The 16,289-nt window shown below is 30.0% G+C and overlaps 3 protein-coding genes across 11 annotated transcripts; all 3 read left to right on the forward strand.

The window, feature by feature from the left end:
- Nucleotides 1-2,901: 2,901 nt before the first annotated feature.
- LOC130646133 (zinc metalloproteinase-disintegrin-like EoMP06) lies at nt 2,902-4,964 on the forward strand. The gene is made up of 9 exons (XM_057452275.1): nt 2,902-2,991; nt 3,076-3,089; nt 3,157-3,223; nt 3,372-3,454; nt 3,543-3,612; nt 3,861-3,932; nt 4,158-4,217; nt 4,627-4,679; nt 4,841-4,964. Exons 1-9 carry the CDS (start codon nt 2,902-2,904, stop codon nt 4,962-4,964), a joined length of 633 nt encoding a protein of 210 aa, XP_057308258.1.
- A 425-nt stretch (nt 4,965-5,389) lies between these two features.
- Nucleotides 5,390-11,765, forward strand: LOC130646168 (zinc metalloproteinase-disintegrin-like bothrojarin-4). Of its 7 annotated transcripts, none has more exons than XR_008982762.1 (11): nt 5,390-5,453; nt 5,870-5,984; nt 6,587-6,687; nt 7,252-7,333; nt 7,657-7,708; nt 7,888-7,987; nt 9,994-10,065; nt 10,395-10,496; nt 10,592-10,675; nt 10,854-10,959; nt 11,657-11,749. XR_008982762.1 is itself a non-coding variant. In XM_057452317.1 (11 exons), exons 4-11 carry the CDS (start codon nt 7,303-7,305, stop codon nt 11,663-11,665), a joined length of 501 nt encoding a protein of 166 aa, XP_057308300.1. In that variant the 5' UTR covers nt 5,390-5,453; nt 5,870-5,984; nt 6,587-6,687; nt 7,252-7,302; the 3' UTR covers nt 11,666-11,765. The 7 variants fall into 7 exon arrangements, 6 of the variants coding, with proteins under 6 accessions (XP_057308300.1, XP_057308295.1, XP_057308298.1 ...); XM_057452317.1 differs by having other exon boundaries at nt 10,909-10,959; nt 11,657-11,765; XM_057452312.1 differs by lacking the exon at nt 11,657-11,749 and adding an exon at nt 11,101-11,243 and having other exon boundaries at nt 10,909-10,959.
- On the forward strand, nt 11,657-15,958 carry LOC130646169 (disintegrin and metalloproteinase domain-containing protein 21-like). 3 transcript variants are annotated; one of them, XM_057452321.1, is made up of 6 exons: nt 11,657-11,765; nt 12,709-12,842; nt 13,442-13,520; nt 14,483-14,566; nt 14,914-15,034; nt 15,290-15,957. In XM_057452321.1, the coding sequence occupies exons 1-5, from the start codon at nt 11,754-11,756 to the stop codon at nt 14,989-14,991; spliced, it is 387 nt and encodes a 128-aa protein (XP_057308304.1). In that variant the 5' UTR covers nt 11,657-11,753; the 3' UTR covers nt 14,992-15,034; nt 15,290-15,957. The 3 variants fall into 3 exon arrangements, with proteins under 3 accessions (XP_057308304.1, XP_057308302.1, XP_057308303.1); XM_057452319.1 differs by lacking the exon at nt 14,914-15,034 and adding an exon at nt 14,764-14,881 and having other exon boundaries at nt 15,290-15,948; XM_057452320.1 differs by having other exon boundaries at nt 14,914-15,958.
- The last annotated feature ends 331 nt before the right edge of the window (nt 15,959-16,289 follow it).

Here is a 16,289-nt window from a genome sequence, read left to right on the forward strand (position 1 = left end):
CATAGATTTTTTTGTTTCAGAATTTAAATTACTTCTTTTTGTCTGTGTTTGGGTACTCTTGATTAAAACCACATGTTTGTTTGTTTGTGAGTGTTATGATGGTAAGAAAGTGTTTAAAGAATAATATTATAAAATTCCCTTTACCACTTTTATGTTCAGTTGATTAACATTCAGTTATTGTACCTGAGTGCAAGTTGATTTTTTTCTGTGTTTATGTTTTACATTGTATTAAAGTTTTTTAATAAACAGGGAAACATCAGCTTTTTCACAGAACAGTGTTATCATGAATGTTTTTTGTTTCTTTTTCTTTGTTATTTACGTAATAAATATTTTGTTCACTAAGTTCACACTAATGTCTAGGTTTGCCAGAAAAATTTTTGGTTTTTTGAACGTTTTATATCATGATGTGCATGTATATACACATCAACATTGAGCTAAGCTTATGTTGGATCTAAAATTGTGTGAGGTTGTCAACGGAAACATCTAATGGAATTTCTTGTGATTTTTCTTTTGGTGTTTTTAACTTTTATGTTAAGGGTTAATTCTGAAAATGTGTTAAGGGTATCAGAAGGTCACATCTTCAATATAAATTATCTATTATGCGTCTTTACCTTGGGTATCAATTTTGAATGCTAAAGCATTTTAAGCTTATCACAATTTGTGCGAGAACATTGTTACATTATTTAAATCTCTTTTAGAAAATTATCACTGCTTAAAAATAAGAGTGCAATGATCTATAAAGTTGCATGTGCTTTTATTACTTTGTTACAAGTTGTTTCAGGTATGACTCTCTATTTTGTTGCATGAAAAATTAATCATAGTGACAAAAATTATAGACATTATATACCTTTTACTTTAATTATTGCTTGAGAATAGCAGCCTGTGTAATTCAGCATGTTGACTGTCATCAAATAAATTTTTTATGCAATCTCTGCACTTATTAAAGCTCTGTGACATCTTTGTAAGTCATGTTGACGATGTTTCGCTATTGTAGTTTTGGATTCTAACAAAGAACTGTGGCAAAGTTATTTCTTACGTTAGTTAGTCATGCTTTCACAGAATTTTTAGCAGCGTGATTCGCATGCCTCTTTTTTAGTGGTGTCAATCCATGCCAAATTAACCAGGCATGTTATCTATCATCTTTATTTATTTTGATGTAATGTTGAAAACTTTCTTAAAACTATGAAAAAGTTTTTGGATCTAGTGACTTACTTCTGGGTCTGGATCAGCACTGGCTTTTTAAGATTATAACATAACTATTATGTTAGAGTTAGTTTTGAGCCACAAAGCAGATATTACAACATAACTGTATCTATCAACAAATCTTGGGAATTACATTGTTTTACGCTTGTAAGACACAGTATCTGTTGTTCCTTTTACTAAACTCTATATAATAATACGGAGAGTGTGTCTGTGTGTGTGTGTCTGTAACAGCCAAAGTATAGATATGTTCATTTCCCTTTGATGTTGCCGAATAATGCATGTCTATTATGTTAAACTTTCTGACGTTACGGCGCAACGAAAAATGTCAATATCCTATATTAAATTAATGAAGCCATCACAGTGCACCTAAAACTTTGAGGCCAAATACCTTGGAAACGAGGTGGTGAAGTCAATGATTTTTCACCTCGTGAGTAACTAGGGACCACCTGGGACCAATTTGGGTAAGTTTCCTAAAACTGAGTCCCTGAATCCGTTTCGGAATGGATGAGTTGATGACATCATCAAATAACCTTCAAACCCTAATTTCTCTGCAACCGTTTGTCAAAAGTACATGATCCTATACATTTTCTTGATCAGTGTTTCAAGATCTATAAGATGAAGGCAAAATTTTTTATACTTTATTATTATTTTAGGAACTTTGCTGACATCAGCAAAATTTTTAAATCCTTATATCTCATTATCCATTCATCAAAAGCACGTGATTACATAAATTTTCTTGATCAGCGCTTCAATCTCTACACAATAGAGGCAACGTAAAAACAAGGTTTTTCTCTTTTTTTGCTGATGAGTTGCTGACGTCATGAAATTCATTTTTTTCAATTTTATCCTGCCTCAGTGGATTTTTCCACGGGATTTATCGACTGGTACTATATAATGCCAGTTAGAACTAAAACTTAAAAAAAGAGTCTTGCCTACTTATATTTCTGTTGTATTTTAGCTTTAAGCTATGAAGATAAAGTAAATTTTTATGACATTGTGGAACCAATCCACCTCGGTGCACTGAGTCGAAATAGACGAGACCTTTCAACACGTACTTACAATACATTCAGTGATTAAATTGTAAAAACAACCACATGTAATAATATATAGATTATTTGCATATGTGAATTTAAATTAATGCAGCCTTTATTTTGATAACAAAGAATTTTTGTTAACCTGTCGGCATTTACCCTGGCAATTTCTGAGTGCCGACGTGAAGTACAAAGGCTGTATTGTATTTTATAAGACTGTTTAAAACACATTTTAGTTCTGCTAATTTCCAGGGCTTGATTTATAAACCCTTCGGCATAAATCATTTGAGCAGTTAGTTAGCATACAGTTTGCACTTCGGCAAAAAAAGTGAATGTCAATGGATGCAAGCTATTTTTAGGTGTTTATAAATTACTTGCTGTACAATCTTTACTTTTTTTTCAGAAAAATCACTTAGACTCAACAAAGTTTGAGATCAATGGATCTCGAAAACATTTCACACTTCATTTACACAAAAACAGGTACAGTATCTTATATTTTCCTTTTTGTATGATACTTGTGTGTTTCTTTTGTATTTCTATCCATGTAAAAGAATCGTGGCCTTATGAGGAATTTGTTAGAGAGTTTTTTATTCAGTTCTTGTCATAAATTGTCTGATAATTTAGTTTTGCTGTCTTGTTTTGAAGTGTAAATATCATCAAGGTAATGATGTTGGCTAAAAGTGTACTATTTTTAAGCATACTTTCAAGCAGGGTAGTCTTTCATAAAGCATGTCCACAAAAACTTTGTAATTTAATGGTTTGCGTTTTGACAAAATTAGGAAAACCTTGAATATAACTATAACAAATTTTGTCTTTTTATTGATATTTTAAAACATTAAAGATCAAAATAGAAAGGTACTTAATTTGATAATATAATAAATTTATGTGGTCTTGTGTGATATTTGTACCTTTCCATGTTTAGGTATCTACTTCCATCCGCATTTGTGGTGATAAGCCAACTAGATAATGGTACCGATCATATCGAGAAGGTATAAAAACTGCTTAACATTTGAGTTATTAACCAACAAATGTTCAGATTTAAAAGCTGTATTAAAAGAGGTCAGCATCTCTATTTATGTAAAACACAAACTTGCATATTGCTCTTTCAAAATGTTGTAAAAAATCACGTCTGTTTAGGCCATTGAACAATGTTATTATCATGGTCACCTTGGCAACCCTGAAAGAACAGCAGTAGCAGTGGACACATGCAATGGTTTAAAGTAAGGAAGGTTTTGTAGCAACAAGTAAAAAAAAGCTTTGCATTTCTGATTTTGTGATACAAAATACTTTCTTGTGTCATAATGTTAGGGGAATAATTCAAGATGACAATGGAGAGGAATATTTCATAGAGCCTCATGTCCTTTACAAGACAAGTTCTGTAAGTTAGTGTAAAGCAATTTTTTAAAGTGTCTTTATGTTGATAGGTGGTTAAGTAATGGTTGTATATTATTACTTGCGTAATACTTAAGCTTTTCAGACATCAGTCACTGTTAATATCAAATTTAACAAGCCGTCATGTTAATGATATTTACCACTAATATCGATAAAATTAGTTTCATTTATAGCTTTTCTACTAATGGTTTTACTATGTTTTTTGTTTTTTATTTTTTGTTTGTTTTATTTTAGGAGTATCACAATAAGCATGTGCTGTATAAAACAAAAGATCTAAAGATTAAAAAACAGGGCATGTGTGGTAAGGTAGTATAAACCTAACTAATATATGACATCTACAGTCCTATATAAAAATATAGTCTAGCATTTCAAAGAAGACATAAAAATAAAAATCTTTTATAACATCTTTAAAAATAAATAATCTAAAACCAATTTTTTGTATATGTGTAAAAATCTTTACAATATTTGTGGCTACAATAAGGTTCCACCATGAAATAGTGCAACAAGTAAAACTTGCATTAAATTCCTTAGGAAAATTTTCACAGGTTAAAACATTACAGAAATTACGATGTACAAGCACAATTTTATGATGTACATTTTAGCATCACATCTATTCAATTAATGATTCTTATTACTTAATATTTTTTAGGAAATAACCTTACTGCAGATGCATACTTCAAAGAAATAAACACAAAAAACTACATTCATCTTCCGACCATTTAAGGGTAAATCTTGGCACTAGATGATTTTTTTGTTTTAACCTAACTTTTTTTTTATTTCATATAATTTTTTTATTAGAGATACTATCATTAGGCTCCAGAATGTTTAGTAGGGTTAGATAATAGTATGCCATGATACTTCTTATTTATAATGCACTGTGTCTGTCTGTTTCATTAAGGCCAAGAGGAAGCTGTTATGTCCCTTATGTTAAAGTATAAATTAAGCTTTTTTTTACATTAATACATTTTGTGAGATGTAAGCAAAATGTGAATATTAACAGTATATTAATAGTATTAATAATGTTATTAGTATATTTCCCCTGAAGTTTCAAATGTAATGCCTATTGCAATAATTAGAAACTATAACAGAACAACTTGATAAAAAGTCGAATGTCTTCTCACATTTGGGTACATAGTTCTTTGGCCCTTTTTTAAAATTATCTAATAATAATGTCTGACTGATTCTTCCTTGATAGTCTGTCAAAAATTTAATAGTTTGGTAGTTTCTGCAATATTCCCATTGTGGAACTTATATCAACAAGATGGCCCAAAAAAGGAAAAAATTATCTGTGCTGGTATAAACAAAAGTATCAATTTAGGTTTCGGATGTACCAAATAACCTGCGTTCCTAAGACCTAAATCCGTTTTTAAACACTATGTCAAGTTCTAAGTCTGTGTGTATAAATAAAAAAGAGCATTAAAAAAGAAAAAAATTATCTGTGCTGGCATAAACAAAAGTATCAATTTAGGTTTCGGATGTACCAAATAACCTGCGTTTCTAAGACCTAAATCTATTTTTAAACACTATGGCAAGTTCTAAGTCTGTGTGTATAAATAAAAAAGAGCATTAATATTTGCCTGTTGGCATTATCTTTGAAGTTTGATTATTTTTTACTAATAATGCTTTGAAAAAGATTTAGTTTTGGATTAAATGTGTAGTTTCATAGTCATTTTGGTCACCAGCTTGAGTTAACTTTTCATACTGTCGTTTGGTAATATTTAAAATAATTTGAAGATGCACAATTTTTATTTTATGTTTCTATAGAGGAGAAGAGCTACTGGAGACAAGAAATATATTGAAGTTATAGTTGTTCTTGACAAAAGATCGGTATGATGAACTTTTGCTTCTACATTTCCAGGTCACAAAAAGAAAATTAGATATCTGTGACGCTTTTAAAAGAGAAATGAAATTTTAGATAGATAGATAGATCTATCTAACTATCTATCTAAAATTTCATTGTGTTATGCAAAATTAGAAATCGTCAATTGGCACAGTAATATAGAAATTGAGGAATTTAGAAATACGAAATAGTAAACACAAGTAACTATTCTATATTTCTAATATATTAATTAAATTTTATACTGAATTTACAAAAAAATGCTAACAAATATAAAACAAGGTAAAATATGGAATAAAAAATTGCAAATCTCTGTCCTTGCAAACTTGAAATCTTTTTCTTCTGCAATGTCTTCTTCTGACATTATTTTCTCCTTTTGTGTACTTACTTTTGATCTTTTTTGTAGGTAAATTTTGGATTCTCATCATTTCAGGTGATACGTTGAGAGAGTTTCAAAAATATTCTGCTGATGTTATACACGGAAGGTTAAATTTAAGTCCAGATAACATGCAATTATTAAGGTATAATGTTATTATGTCTTTTGTCTTCTTTAGAAATTATTCCTTGGTAATATCAAAAACAAAAGTCAACAACTTCAATTTTTTTTTGATTTGATTTCATACTTTTAGCAGGAAAAAGTAAAAAAAGAACACACCTTCTCTTTGAATTTTTCAGTCAAAATCTTAACCTCTTTGAAAGTAAAAAAGCTGGATCAAGTGCAGTTTATGACGTAATATGTTTAAAAAAATTGTTCCTATGAAAAGAAAACAAGGTTCAGTCTAAATAAATGCAAATTCTTGATTTTTTTTGCGAGTCCTTTTAATAAGTTGAAAAGATATTGAGTGAGTTTGTGTTTTGACATTTTTAGTATAACCAAATCATCTTCCTTTCTTTTGTTTCCTCATGTACACTGTGTCCATAGTATGGAACAGATTGTTTTTAATATTTCTTTGCTCATATGCCAGGTCAATCAAATAGAAATATACAAAGAAGTCTTGTTGTGTAATAACACTATCTTGATTCCAAAAGTTTTAAATATTTAGCAGTAAACAAAATTAGAAGGAAAGTATCACTATTTGTATACATAGGAAAAAACATTTTCATAATGACATCCTTTTTTTAGTTAATTGACTTGGCTTAATTTTTCTTGAATTGTTCCACTGTCATTCAGTTTGGTTGATTCTTGGAGTTTCGTCCAAGGTTACATGGCTTTGTTTATCTGGAGTATGTTTTATAACTTTTAAAACTTAGTATAATACTTTGGAAAAAATAATAAATATGACAGTAGAAGATTATTCCAGTATACCTTTCACTAAAACGGGAGCTTCAAATTTTTATTTTTGAACAATTTCATGTTATTATTGTTGTTCGGTCCCAGCCCATCAGTACAAACCGGTTCCGTAAAAAAACACTCAGGAACTACATATTTCTTCAAGATTTTATGAATTACCTTGATCAAATATTAAAAAAAAACATTTGGGTTACATTCCCCTTTAATAAGTGTATTGATTTTTGATTTTTTAATCAACATGTACATTTTGATAGACCACTAATTCACACAGCTAGTTTCTTGGAAAATTCTGAAAAAAATTTATTCTTCAGTAAATCTTTGTCTATCAGCATTCTTGTTGGGAAGTGTGTTCCCGAAAAGTATCCTGCTAACGTGTTGATTTAATGAAAATTCTTCTGCATGATTTTGCTCTGCTTCCTTTTTAGTAAAGTATTCCGGGTTTTTTTTGCCGCGTAATAATTTTATGGCTTTGTTTTTGATTATGTTTGTTCTTCTAGTGGCATTGATTTTGAAGGATCTTTAGTTGGAATGGCTGGTATAGGTGTGATATGCTCGGAGGGATCTTGTGCTGTCAATCAGGTGATTCGCGAATATTTATCCACTAAAATTTAAAAGAAATTTGCTGGTTTTAAAAGTTATTTCTTGAATCGCCCTCACTTGGCTCGCCCTCCCGAAAAAAATAAGAGACAACTGGTGTTGGGAACCAGATTGGAATAAACTTAAAAATAAACAAAAGCGATGATGTTTCAAATGTATATGTATGGCTTATAACCGAGTTACTGGTGAAATGGTGATGACGACGATGCGTAGGAGCCGGAAGAAGACGAGCCTAGAAATGTGTTTGATCTGTTTTGTGATTTTGACAATAAATTTTGAATACAGTATTTTTGCATTATATTTAGGAGGTGATTGTAAATGTTTAAAGACTCTCTGTGTAATGGGTGCATATGCTCCGTAAGTTTTTTATCTTTGTTGATGAAATGAAATTAGGGTCTTTTTTGCAAACTGTTGAAGATCTATTGATTTTAAATTGTCATAAGACCGCTATAATGTGTTATTTTGCTGTGAAAAGAAAATAACAGAACGCCAATGCTTTTTATATGAAATGCAGTTATATTTTATTTTATTTACAGGTCAACACAAGTAAAAGGCTTTTTATCCTGTGTTCATGACACATACAGAGAAAGATTACAGAAAGGATTGATACCCTGTGTATTTAATTATCCTGACCATGTAAGCTATTTCAATTACATTCCAAAATCAATTTGGTATGACTCCATTTCTGGTAACCCATCATGATAGAATTATTTTGTTTGATCGTATGTTTTTGTTTGTTTTTCGTTCGTTCGTTTGTTCGTTCGTTTGTAGCTGTTGATTTGAATGAAAATAAGATATAATTGTAAGATGGTTTAAAAAAACGTTTTTATATTTTTGAATATTTGATAAATAAGCTTTGTCAAAGTACTTGGTTCTTTAAAATGTTTACAGCTCTTCTAACTAAAAGTGTTAATAAACTAAAACCTGTCATTACCAAATGCCATTTTTTATCGTTTTCGTGATGAACAGCTTTAGTTGGATCTTCAAAGTCTTTTAAATCGATAAAAAAAGCTTAGGTTACTAGGCAAATTTACTTTTATGTTTAAAAAATATGTGACTAACTTGTAAGTTAACTTACTCACAATTCGTGTCTGTGTAAACCATTATAAATGAGTTTGGTTGATTTAACACACAAAAAACTATTTTTTTAACACAGTGGATTACTACCTTTAATAATTTTACATAATTTTTACCCCAACTACGAGAGATTAATATTAATAATTACCACAAATAAAAATAAACAAGATCCGTTAAATTACAGACTCTTTACTTGTGATGTATTTCTGTAATACATCCCAATCCCAATATAAAAGTCAAGTTAAATATTAACACATTAGTTGGTCATTAACACAACATTTTAATGGTCCGTAGTACTCTTCATGAAATGTGCTAAATCACTTTAGCACATTTTTAAGTGCTGTGCTAAATGTTCCTTGCTTTCATAATGTTCCTGTTAAGTGATGTTTAGTTAATGTCTTCTCTAATTCATTCATTTTTTGATCCATGCTCTGATTAAAAGGAGCAACCCCTCTTCTTCTACTTTTATATTAGGGTTGTATTTAAACTTGCTTCGCTAATTTTTGTAAAAGTTAATTCTAAGATCTTTAAATTTTGGGTAGTTTTATGTCTAGACTTCGGTTGCCATTTAGATCTGTTACAAGCTAAGTTGATGTTTTTCGCAAAATGAAAAATTAAATAATGGCATTTATTACCTTTCACTAAACTTAAAAAAACAATTGATAAAGTTTCAAATACAACAATTGTAAACAGTAAGTGATGACACCAGCACTGGTTCTAATTCATTACACTCTGTCTGCATAACGCAAATGACACTTATCTAATTTTCCGTCACGAAAATGATGACAAAAGTTTTTCTAAATCTTTTAACATTTTTAAACATAATCTATAGTGCTTTTAAGCGATGATTAATTATTAGTCCGTTGATGAACAAAGCAAAACATTCTGAGTCATTAAATCTCACTTTACTTGGGTTGTCTTACTGTCATGCAAAAAATTCAGCAACTGGTTATCGACTGTATTAACACATGTTTGTTAATGTAACTAATTTTTTCTATGTTCATTGCTTGTGGATGCAAAATTATTAGCTATATACCTGCTGGATCTTTCAGCTTACATTTGGTCAATAAAACAAGTTGGTAATACTGCAAATTAACAGAATGGAAGGTATTTAAAATGAAGACCTTACTCCAATGTTTGTTTACGTATGAAACATTTTACGTAATTACTTTTAAACAACTTGTTAATTGGAATAAAAGAAATGACGACAAATTGTTGTTAAATATTCTTAATTTAAACTCGTGTAAACCAATTTATCTCCTTAATAATATTTAAACAGTCCGTATATTTTTTATTTTTTTTTCTAAATTCTTTAACTATGTCCGTGAAAGAATAACGCAAGAAAAAAGTTACTATTCTCCTTGAATTTTTTAAGTCCCCCTTAATGCCATAATAGAAAATCCAAATCCAGACATTTGTGGTAGAAAGAAAACTACAATTAATTTTTCTCTGCATATAAAATTACACTACATGACGAAATAAAAGCAAGGAAGAACAATAAAGGATACTTTTTTCTCAATTGAAGTTAATTTATTTTTATTTTTAATTTTTAAATTTTTTTTTAGTTACATGGTGGCTCAAAATGTGGAAATGGTTTTATCGAGAGAGGAGAATCATGTGACTGTGGAACACCTGAAGTATGGTTTTGCTATAATGAAACTTTCATGGCTTCATTTGAATTGTTTACACATAACTATTTGCATTCATTTAAATCTTAACAAACGGCACATTGAATGAAAACGTTATAGTTAAAGCAAATAGTCAAATAGCTTTCTAGTCATTAGTCTTTATAATAAGGTTCCATTTTGTTTTGAACGTTCAATAATATTTAAGTTAGTTTTATTGTTAATAATTTAAATTGTTGTTTTGCATTATTGAATTGCAACGAAGCTTGCTTACCTTTATATCTTGTCTTTGTAGTCACTGTACTAATATTTAGACTGATGCAATGAATTTTATACCTTAGGAATGTAAGGCGTCTGGAGCAGATGCATGCTGTTCACCAAAAACTTGTAAGTTACAAAATACAGCACAATGTGCAACTGGACCCTGTTGTGACAAATGCAAGGTAATTTTTTTTGTTATTGCTCCTGCTGTAGTTGTTATTAATTTTGTCATCGTTGTCAGCTTCTTTATTTTGTGTAAAAATTCAATTTTTTTTAGTTTAAAGCTCAAGGGAAACTTTGTCGGGATAAACTTGACAAAGATTGTGATTTACCAGAATATTGTACTGGCAAATCTAGCGAGGTAAAATATTTGTAAATTTACATTGCTTTGATGAAAAGAGCATTTTCTAATTCCAACAGTTTGGTTTTCTTTGTCTGATGATTCTAATGTTTACGTTTACAAAAGAATCATTATAGCTATTCATTTTTCCGCTCTCATGTAATATATCGCGATTCTTGTTAATAAAATTTTATATTAGACTTTAATAAAAGGATGAAATAAAGACTATATCTGAGTTACAACCCTTTTTGCAGTGTCCAAGAAATTTTTATGTAAAGGATGGTGTTTCTTGTCATGGCAATAAGGTAATGCATTTGTTTATTGAACTCTAGACCAAAACACAAAAGTGTCATATACTGGTGGCATGTAACACTTAATATATATAAATATATATTATACACAATAAACAATATATATTAAATATATATTGTTTATTGTGTTTGTAGGCATATTGCTTTAGAGGTTCGTGCAAAAGCCATGATACACAATGTCAAATATATTTCCAATATTTGAGAACTTTTGTGCCATTTATCTTAATACAAGTTAATCCACAAGGTTCACCATTTGTGAAGTTTTAGATAAAAAACTTCTTATGTGTCAGAAAAGTAATGTTGCAATTTGATCGGTTATCCCACTGATTTCTTGTAAAAATCTTATTTCTACGCAGAAATGAGTTTCAAATTATACTCTACGCATGAGCAGATATACTTATAAACTAATTCGCTCTTCAAAACAACAATCTCGTTAACCATTGCTCTGTGAGTGTTTTGTCAAAAAGATTATTCCGTTTTTTTGTTGTTGCTTTTAATGCCTTAAACTGTGCAATATACAGACCTTAAGATTAATCTTCACCCCAATCTTATAGATCAACTTTACAACCACCTAACCCAGACTTCGTCATAAAAGTTCCATAATCCGCTATTGTAAACTTTCTACCTACCCACTTAATGCTGGTCTAACTCTAAATTTACCAACTGGACTATTTTACGGTTCTATTTTTAGATGCTGTGAAAGCTCACAATGTTTGTTTCAGACAGAATGAAAAATCTGCGAATGAGTGGGGAAATTGTGGAAAAAATAACCGTGGTGAATTTATACCATGTGCAAAAGCGTAAGAATTTTAAAATTACAATGGTGGTTATGATAACGCTAACTTTGGTCACAGCATCAAAATGTTTACATTGAAAATTCCCAAAGTTCTGAAGTGTGAAAGTGTTTCAATTTTTAATCTGGCCTGATGCAAATTTGAATAATTTAATATCTTTTGAATTGCTTTCATAACTGTCATGATACTTTTGCGCATTACAATTTTTGTCTCCCATCTTTTCAAAAATTTTGGCCGTACTTGTTGCAACATCACAACATATTGAGCATTGATTACAAGCACCCTAACTCACAGTAAACTATTCAAAATGGACACTGCTACAAATTCTGATCTAATGATCATATAAGCATGAAAATTTCACAAAGTGTTTATGTTTTGATATCGTTATTTTTTATGTTTTCATATACTTGCCACTTGTCAAGTATGTTTTTACTGTTATTCAGGATTTTTATTTTTCAGGATTTTATCATTTCTTCGTGCAAAAACTGGAAAATTTGTTATAACCATTTATATTGCTAAAAGAAAATCAAAATAGAACGACAAAATAAGAATAACACACTTTTGATAGCTGTTGGTATTTTTACCGATTTTTATAATGCTAATGACATAACAGAAAAATTGCTGATACTAAGTTAATTCTGTAGTTTCATAATATAAAAAGTGCTAATTTTATGGCACAAGTATATTTCAGAATTTATGCACATCGTTTCTTTTTTCTTTATTCTTTTCACTGATTTCTGATCCTGTGTTCGTAGGAAAAAAAAGTATATCACTATCACTATCACTATCAAAGTATATCACTCTTTCTTTTCGTTGTCAAGGGAACGTTGAAATGTAACATGACTTTCCAAATAAATTGCCATCTGTTACAATGTTTTAATTTAAACTTGCTGTATGAACATGTAGATAAGTTATTAGTGTTTTTTCTTTCCACTGTTGTCTATTTTAGAGATATATTATGTGGCAAAATTCAATGTGCTGGAAGTCAAATGATCGCCCATTACCTACGTTTCCAGTTATCGGAAGTAATCGCAAGCGAAATAAAATTATTTACACCTACCGTCAAAAGATCATTCAATGTGTGTAAGTTTTCTCCATGTACATGTCTATCTACGAACCGTAAATTGAACCAAAAAGAAAGTTTTACTGACAACAAACAGGCACAATAAACAAAGGTGGTATCAAGTCTTTTAAATTTGACCAAATAAAATTGAAATCATTTTTGTGCATTTTTATATGGGCTAGTATATGGACTGGTATAGCTTAATCATGGTGAGGCCAAGATTCTTGTATTAAGTGCTATAATACCACCATCGATGTAAATGTTGAATGTAATTGTCTTTCTAACGATACTAAACTGGAAGAAATTTTAATCGTTGACGAGAGGGAATAAAATGTTGTTAACACATTTTTTTACAAGAAGTAAAGCATAATATATGGGTGAATGTTGCGTTCTAAGAAATTTTAAATGCTGAATACCTACAGAGTTTAACATATTTGAAGCTATGCTATAGTACAAATTTTTTGTTTAATAATGTATACCAATTACCAACGCAATTATAAAGCCAGGATCTGAAAAATTCATTTCAAATTAGAATTAAACATGTTTTCAAATTAGCAAAGGTAATATTTTTCGTACATGTTATGTGTAACTACTAACTTCTGTGCATTTTTTATTTTAGAATGGGCGTGACATCATTAGGAGATGATTTGTTTAATCCAACGTTAACTCCTGATGGCATAAAATGCGGAGACAATGCAGTATGTGTGATTTCATATTATCCTTTGCTTGATGTTCTGTGCTGATTAGCATAACTAAAATTTGACTGTTGATTGCAACAAGCGTACAAGCGTGCAAGGAAGAAAACAAATATGTACAGGTATTTTGGTGGTTGTAAGGGGAATTCAAGGATGGGTCATGCATCAGTGTCTACCACGTATTAAAACTAAATCCAGCTCAGCAAAGACTAAAGACCACTTAAAAATCTGTCAACTAGAACTCTTTACTACACATTGTCAACTAGGGCTTAGCCTAACAAGCTTTAAGACAGATTTTTGAGAATGCCTTTTTTTAAAAAAGAATACCTTCTAGCTAATGACAATCTTTTTTATATATTAAACACTAACTCTTAGGATATATAATTTTCACTTTGCAAGAAAACATGTTGCAACTGTGAAGTTCACACAGGAAACACAGTGGGAGAAAACCATGGAGTCTTAATTAACTTCTGTTAAAACGGTAAAGTGATGGTTGCAAACGTTATGAATTGATAATCTTTTAAGAAGTATATAGCGCCAGCTGCAAGCCATTACTGTTCGTCCATAAATTATGGTCAAAGTTTTTTTTCTAATACATTCCAAATGAAGGTTGAAGAATAAAAAAATTAACGAAGTCTGAGATAAGTACGCTAAATTGGTGTCTGTTGTCCAATTATAACCAGTTATCGTAAATGTGGCAGGATATTCGAAACCTTAGGATATCTAAATGAGGGACAAATCAAGGATATGCGGGAGGGAAAAAACACCACCTCCATAAAGTGTAGACAATCAGCAAGATAGATAAGCGATGATAAGTTCAGTTTATAACTAAAATTGGGCAAATGTGAGCTTTGAACATTCATAATGGTGATTGTCGCATAACACAAGCCTATTAGTTTCAATGAAGTTGATTTAAGTAAAGTTAAACTTTTTAAATTAACATAAGTTAAATGTTTTTTTTATAGATTTGCATGGACCAGAAATGTGTAAATATATCGTCTCTCACACATATTAAAAATTGTCGAAAGGATACTTGTCTCAATGGTGGGGTGAGTACTCGGCTATAATTTAAAAAAATCTGAAGCTGTAGACATTAGAGACTCAAAATTTCCTAAAATTATTTTTTTTATAAATAACTTTTTTTCCGGTTCAGTTTAAAATCTAAAGTTAAAAGTCATTACATTCTATAAACTGAGTCTTGATTTTGTGTTTCTTTAGCCTCAACTACACATTCCTTTTTGTTCAGGTCTGCAACAATAACGGTCACTGCCATTGTCCTCCTGGATATGCATGTCCTAACTGTCTATTTGTTGGTCCTGGTGGAAGTTTAGACTCTGGTCAGGTTTGCATAGGTGGCTATTAGAGTGAGTAAAAATTGGTTTTTTTATTGTTTCAGATAAAATATGGAAAAATGTGTCACCAGATGGATTTGCACATGCAAAACCACATTTCATGTCCATTGTGCAAACAGTAATAGCAGATAAAACGCTCCATTTCACACATGCTTGGCCATTCAGGTTGTCACATGTTTTGTTTTTTGAAACTATATATAATTGTCTAATCCTTAATTGTTATCAACCGTCATTATATGTACTAATTACCCCCAGGTTAAGATTTCTTTGATCAAAATTGCTTTGCTCTTCTATTTAAATACTGATTTCTTAATTTAATACTTTAGATTAAAAACATTTCTCTGCAAATTGTCAAGTATTTGCAGTTGTATCCACATCAAAGAGTAATTGCAATTCCCTTGGTATTTTTTTATTTAATAGGTAAAGAGTCAGCCTCCTCGCGAGAGAGTAGCATTATAGTAGTAGCTATCGGATGTATCTTAAGTAGACTGCATCATATTATGTCCGATGTACAATATAAAAATTTATATTTGCGATTCTCTTTGTTGATATTCTCAGGATCTGTTTCATGATTTTATATAAGTCTGTTTTTAGTGACGTGTTTTTTATAACCAAGTATTTTTATTTCTTGCTTTTTATTTTTCAAGCAGATTTTTTGATTTACTTTTATGTGTGTTTTAATCATTTATGGTTTCGATTAGTTTTTAAATATGTTTTTTTGGTTTACATTGCTTGAACGTGGGAATGATGTTTCGTCTGTTACTAGGTGAACATCAAACTTTGTGCTAATTAATGATAATTTTAATGGTATTAAATTATATTTGAAAACTATTTTTAATATTTCTTTGCATTTTTATTTACCACCTAATAGCTGTGCCGGTTACAATGTGTAGTATTTTTATATTCTATCTATGCTTGTTCATCTTTTTACATAACTTTTTGATGCAGTTTATTTTATGTAATATATTTGTTTGTTTTTTAAAAAATGTGATTTCGAAAATTAAAAGAACTTATAAAAAGTATATAAAATTATCAGATAGAAGTATATATCATCAATAATAACTTATTACTACTTTTGATAATCATATAGCGAATGCTTTTAAAAGTATGTAGCGAAAATACAAATTATCTTTTGAACTAGGTCCAAAAAGTTAATCTTTGAAATACATCAGTACAAATTGAGGGTTTGTCCCGAATTTCGTTAACTTCAGACATAGTTCTGCACAGAATTTATTTGATAATGTTTTTTGTTTGTTTGCAGAATAAAGACAACTTATAGCTAGAACAGACGAATTATAGAATTAATTTAATTTTTAAGACTGGTGAATAATCCTGAACGTTATATAGATCCTTCATTAAGGTTTTTTGGGCTGAGCAGAAATGAATATCAGACATATAACATTCCTAAATTGTTCATGAT

Source organism: Hydractinia symbiolongicarpus, chromosome 5 (genome assembly GCF_029227915.1).
Source record: "Hydractinia symbiolongicarpus strain clone_291-10 chromosome 5, HSymV2.1, whole genome shotgun sequence".
Lineage (NCBI taxonomy): Eukaryota > Metazoa > Cnidaria > Hydrozoa > Anthoathecata > Hydractiniidae > Hydractinia > Hydractinia symbiolongicarpus.

Coding starts and splice junctions, on each gene's coding strand:
- LOC130646169 (XM_057452319.1), top strand. Junction 12,843..13,441: donor CAAAAGATCATTCAATGTGT/GTAAGTTTTCTC, acceptor TTTTTATTTTAG/AATGGGCGTGACATCATTAG. Junction 14,567..14,763: donor ATACTTGTCTCAATGGTGGG/GTGAGTACTCGG, acceptor CTTTTTGTTCAG/GTCTGCAACAATAACGGTCA.
- LOC130646133 (XM_057452275.1), top strand. CDS start 2,902: ATGTTGGCTAAAAGTGTACTATTTTTAAGCATACTTTCAAGCAGGGTA. Junction 4,218..4,626: donor TACAAGCACAATTTTATGAT/GTACATTTTAGC, acceptor GAATATTAACAG/TATATTAATAGTATTAATAA. Junction 4,680..4,840: donor TTTCCCCTGAAGTTTCAAAT/GTAATGCCTATT, acceptor AAAATTTAATAG/TTTGGTAGTTTCTGCAATAT.
- LOC130646168 (XM_057452312.1), top strand. CDS start 7,303: ATGCTCGGAGGGATCTTGTGCTGTCAATCAG. Junction 7,334..7,656: donor GATCTTGTGCTGTCAATCAG/GTGATTCGCGAA, acceptor CATTATATTTAG/GAGGTGATTGTAAATGTTTA. Junction 7,988..9,993: donor TATTTAATTATCCTGACCAT/GTAAGCTATTTC, acceptor ATTTTTTTTTAG/TTACATGGTGGCTCAAAATG.